General features: G+C 36.8%; 1 protein-coding gene across 2 annotated transcripts in view; it reads right to left on the bottom strand.

Annotated features, from left to right (window-relative positions):
• Window positions 1-1,251: 1,251 nt before the first annotated feature.
• LOC102311684 (lymphocyte antigen 75) overlaps window positions 1,252-5,245 on the bottom strand; it is a 51,251-nt gene continuing 47,257 nt past the window's right edge. Inside the window, exons 1-4 of one of the 2 annotated variants that reach the window (XM_005951846.3) lie at window positions 4,436-4,497; window positions 2,702-3,009; window positions 2,033-2,319; window positions 1,252-1,938 (exon numbers count right to left, since the gene is read on the bottom strand). In XM_005951846.3, coding sequence (XP_005951908.1) covers window positions 1,750-1,938; window positions 2,033-2,319; window positions 2,702-2,975 — 750 coding nt within the window. In that variant the 5' untranslated portion in view covers window positions 2,976-3,009; window positions 4,436-4,497 and the 3' untranslated portion in view covers window positions 1,252-1,749. Of the gene's footprint in view, window positions 1,939-2,032; window positions 2,320-2,701; window positions 3,010-4,435; window positions 4,498-5,245 lie in introns of those variants that run through there. The other variant, XM_042216648.1, reaches the window with a different exon arrangement.

Here is a 5,245-nt window from a genome sequence, read left to right on the forward strand (position 1 = left end):
AGAGAGACGGAGCATAGACTAACAGCCAAAAGTTTGGACACACCTTCTCATTTAATGTTTTTCTTACTTTTCATGACTACTTATATTGTAGATTCTCACTGAACGCATCAAAACTTTGAGTGAACACACGGAATCATGTAGTAAACAAAAATGTGTGAAATACCTCAAAACATGTTTTATGTTTTCTTATCCTTTGATTTGATTACTGCTCAATGACGTTCATGAGGTCGTCACCTGAAATGGTTTTCCAGCAATCTCATTAGGAACCAAAGATCTGGACTCATCAAACCATGCACAGATTTCCACAGGTCTAATGTCCATTACTTGTGTTTCTTGGCCCAAACAAATGCTTTTTGGGGACACATTCAAAGTTGACTGACCTAGACCTTCTGTAATGTAATGATGGACTGTTGTTTGTCTTTACTTAGCTGATTGGTTCTTGCATATTACAGTATAAATTCTAACCATTCTCAAATAGGGCTGTAAGCTGTGTACCAACCCAACTTCTGCATAACACAACTGATGGTCCCAACACCATTAAGGAAATTCCACAAATGACCCCTGACAGGGTACACCTGTGATATGAAAACCATTTCAGGTGACTACATCATGGAGCTCACTGAGAGAAGGCCAAGGGTTTGCAGCTCTGTCAACAAAGCAAAGGGTGGCTACTTTTAGAAATCTAAAATATAAAACGTATTTTAAATCTTTTCTTTGCTACATTATTCCATATATATTGCTTGATATATTTGATGTCTTCAGTTTGTATCTACAATTAAGAAAGTAGTAAAAATAAAGAAATAAGAAGGTAGAAGAATATTAGTGCTGGCTTTGCACGTGCCTGAGCATGAATGTGCACGTGTACTACCCATCATTGGAATCATTCTCCTATTGCCTGACCCAGTTCCAGCCAAGCTTTATAATTACCTCAAGATACTTTGGTATGCAGAGAAATTTATAGTCAACTTAATGACTGCAAGATGCAGCAAATTGCGAAAATGTCTTATTTTAGCGGTGATTACCTCCAGATAATCAGTTAGTCAAAATGATTTGATTACCTGACTTTCCCTCTTAATTCCTATGTACGTACTTAGAGTGTACTTCTCGAATTCTGTAAAACATTCTTTTCAAAAGGAATACAAGGCGGCCTGTTTTAGATGTAAAAAAAGCCTCATAGCAGTGAAAGTAACCATATGGTTCCCTCACCACTGCTTATAAAGACAAAAATAATTGCTTAACTGCACATTAATCTTTATTTAATATCTTTATTGACTTGAGACAACTTTTAAATTATGTATAGTCCAGAATTTACTTGACATGTCACACAACTACATTAGGAAAATAACACATATAACAAGACGTTATGATTTTTCTGGTTTGCATTAATCTATCATCATTGTATAATCTAACAGTATGAAAACATTTCATCACTATTTCTCACCTTTTCAATGTACTGACTATATTAACTGATATATTTGTAACATGCATCATGAATGAAGGTACAATTATTCTAACTCAAAAACTTTTAACTGGTAGTTTCAAACTAGTGTTTGTCAGGTTCCCATTGTTCTTGGAATTTCTAATTTTGGACTCACTCATAAACCTGAATAACGGTTCATTTTTGTTTAACCCTGTCTGTGGAGTCTGCTTTGGATTATTTCTCCTGTTTACTTTGACACACATGTATCTAAGTGTCATAAGATGGAAAGGTAAGTACAGATATATCAAATTTTTACTTAGGTACAGCACTTAATTCATTTTGGAACAGAGAAAGTTCCTTTTCTGCTGGCAGTTTCTTATGCCGTAGGGTGAACTACCATTCTTCTCGAGGACGCCACAGAGGCCCTCGGTTGGGCATTTTGGGATATCCTCATATTGCATTTCTTCTCCACCCACCCACAGCCACTCACCAGCCAGGTTACACAGGCCTGTCCACACCTGCCAACAGTAAACAAAGAGAAACAAACAAAGTTACAGTAAGTATAGTTATGAGTCTCTCACCAACAAAAACGCATGCAGAAAACTGCCCAACCTCATCAGTGGTAGCCTCTTTTGCGGTCTCTCGTGCAGTGGTGTAGTCATCTGGAGTGATCAGGGAGGCCAGGTCATAGCCGTGGTTCCTGTATGAAGAGGCTGGATCTTCTGTGACCACTCCATCCAGAGACCTGCAGTGTTCTAATGCCTCCTCCCATGTTTTATTCTCCTTCACCAGAATCAGCTTTTCCTCATAACATAGGAAATCACGTTTTTCATCACACTTCTTGCTTTCCCATTTTCCGTCGCTTCTTCTGTTCACACAGTTTTCATCCTCTTTTGGTGCTGCAAGAAGTCGAAGTACAATAGAGAAAAAAAAACTGGGATAGATTTCAGAGATGTTTTAAAGGTCTATTCAACTAGATTCAGTATCAAATCATTTTACCAGTACAGTGTTTATGTGTCTAACAAACCCTCCTTGCTGAAGTTCCAGCTGAAACAGTTGGTTTGGGACTTCATGAAACTCACTACAGTCAACACTGTGATAGACAACACTGCTCCACACTGTAAATCTGATCCTTTCTCACCACTCAAATTGTTGAATGCTCAAAATATCTCAAATCGATTTCAGGTCACAATGCAAATAAGTTTGGAATAATTACCAGTAAGTTTGGTCTTGTAAGCCAGGTAACATCTAAGGAGTAAAAGACATAGTATGAGAATTTACCGCCATCCCATGGTGTGAAGATGGCTATTTCGTCTCCTCTGGACCATTTCCATGGACTTGTTGCATCCTTCCGGGACAAACCAATCCATCCAGAGTACTGTAAAGCTTTATTCTCTTCTGCAGTTCTCACTCGGACCAAGTCAGTGTGGTGCTGCCTGCAGTATGCCAGTGCATCTGCCCAGGTATACTCGTAAGGGTTATTATAAAACTTGATGTCCAGCAGATGTCCACACACGGGGAAAAGAATGAGCAAGAGGGCAACGTGCTTCGTCATTGTGTTTTTCACAGGAGAAAAGTGGACAAAAAGCCTGCACAGACAGGACACAGAACAGAAATTTTATAGTGAGGAAGAGCAGCGTCTGCTGTGTCCACATAATGCTCTACTGATAAATGCTGGGAACAATAAACTCTTCATTAAACACAACTAGAGTAAATTGCACAGATATAGGTGCTTGTATGTTTAAAGAAATCAATAAAACATTTCAAATTTCAAGTGAAATGTCCTATTATTTAAAAAGAAAAGAACACAAAACAATAGAAATACTAATTTAAATAAATTGTTGTAATGACATTTACAAAATAAGAGTGCGAGTGAGATCAAACTGAATAGTGAGATAGCTTTTGTTTTTTGTTCTTCTTTGGCGGATCATACACTGTGTTCAGTGTCTGATCCCTTTGTCACGATCTCGGGTCATCTGACCCAGCGTATTGAGTTTTAGTTTATTTTGATGTTTAAAGAGCACTAACAGTGTAGACCAGTCTAAATGGATCTTTGATGACATAAATAGCATTTTGGTTATTTCAGGTTAATTCCTCTATAAACGGCTGTTTCAAAAATGTAGATGTAATAACTCTTTAGCAATTAAGTGTCATGATCTGTCTTGGTTCCCCGTCTCGTTAGTTAGACTATGTTGAGTTGTGTTCCCACCTGTGGTCTATTCCTTCGTTTGCCTTGTGCTTTTAATGTCTGCCTCTTCCTCTGCTGGTTGTCATGATCACCCTGAATGCTGGGTTTTCTGCTAGTCTGTCTTTTTAGTTTAAAGTGTTTTCCCAGTTTTAGTTTATAATTAATAATTCCAGCAATAAAGCTGTGTTTTGAGTTTAGTTTGGATTTTGGGTCCATTCCTGGCTGCCTAACACAGCTGTTATGACACCAAGTACTTTCAGACACTACAGTGACTGTGGTCCAGTTTATACAGGAATACTTCTTTAATGAGCTGCCTTTTTTAATTATTATTATTTTTTTATCTATACTTGTTCCTATATCTATGTGACAGTTTAATTAATCATGGTTTTCAATCACTGACATGAAAACAGGAGTTAAACCAATTCAGTTCTCTTTCAGTTGAGCTGTGTTTATTGTCACTTTGCTCACTACATATTTTGTCAGCTATAAATTTTACTACTATTTGCTGTCAGTCAGTGTAAAACATTACAACAAAATCAAAATCAGACAAAGACCTAATGGGTTAACCTTAGTCTCAGATGGTTGTTTTAGTGAAATTGCTCTAAAATGACAAAAGAAAAATTAGAGAATGAGTTGTACATGCATACATGCTAGTCTCAGGAAGTTAAACTGCTTTTAATATACAGTTTCAGCAGATTAAAACTGAAATCAGCCCAACTGATAAAGTCCACAACTTACGTGGCTATCACACTGTTTTCTCTTTATCTCTTTATAAATATAAGTCTCTGTCATTCATTCATCTGACCTGTTTGTACAGCAGCACTTACCTTGGTAGACGTTAGGGAGGCTTTGAAATTCACTCCGGTTATGATCCCTCTATATCAAGTCTGAAAAGATACCAGTGGTGATTCAGAGCTTCATGCAAAACCTCCCACCTATTTCCATCTAAATTGATTGATAGCTCTGGCGTGGCATCCCACAAGCCATTTAAATCAAAAGCAAAGCAGCATCATTCAAATTCACTGTTTCTGGATATTTACTTTACTTTGTCCCTTCATAGAATGTTCAGGGATCATGTAGTGTAAACCACCACACCCTACTAACAGAAAGCTGTCAAAGGTGGGGATTTTGTGTTTGAGTGATGTTGAAATCGCTAGAAAGATGACAGAAATTACTTAGAGAGACTTAGAGACTTAGACAGTTTTACTGTGCAGTTTCTTGCACAAAGAAATTGGGTGGCTGGACCACAAGGTGCAAAAGTAAAGAAGGGAAAACAATATACAATGTGGGAAAAAATAAATAAAAAGCAATATATATGTATACATATATGTGTGAGGGGAATTTTATACATGGTGTATGCGTAGGAAACATTGAAACAGAAACATTGTGGGGCTGTATACAGTTACATAATATAGTTATATAATATAATAAATAAAATAAAATAAGGGTGGAGTGGCGATGGTCATTTAGGGTGGGGATGGTGATTCCAATGAGAAAAAAATATTGCACAACATATGCCTTAAAACATTTTTTTTTAAAACGTTTGTTTTTTGTGTTTTAATATTTCTGTTCACATAATAATAGTGATAATATATGCACAACAATTGCTTATTCTTATATATATATATATATATATA

Source organism: Haplochromis burtoni, unplaced genomic scaffold, assembly GCF_018398535.1.
Source record: "Haplochromis burtoni strain Fernald_Lab_line unplaced genomic scaffold, NCSU_Asbu1 Contig_1157, whole genome shotgun sequence".
NCBI classification, from domain to species: domain Eukaryota; kingdom Metazoa; phylum Chordata; class Actinopteri; order Cichliformes; family Cichlidae; genus Haplochromis; species Haplochromis burtoni.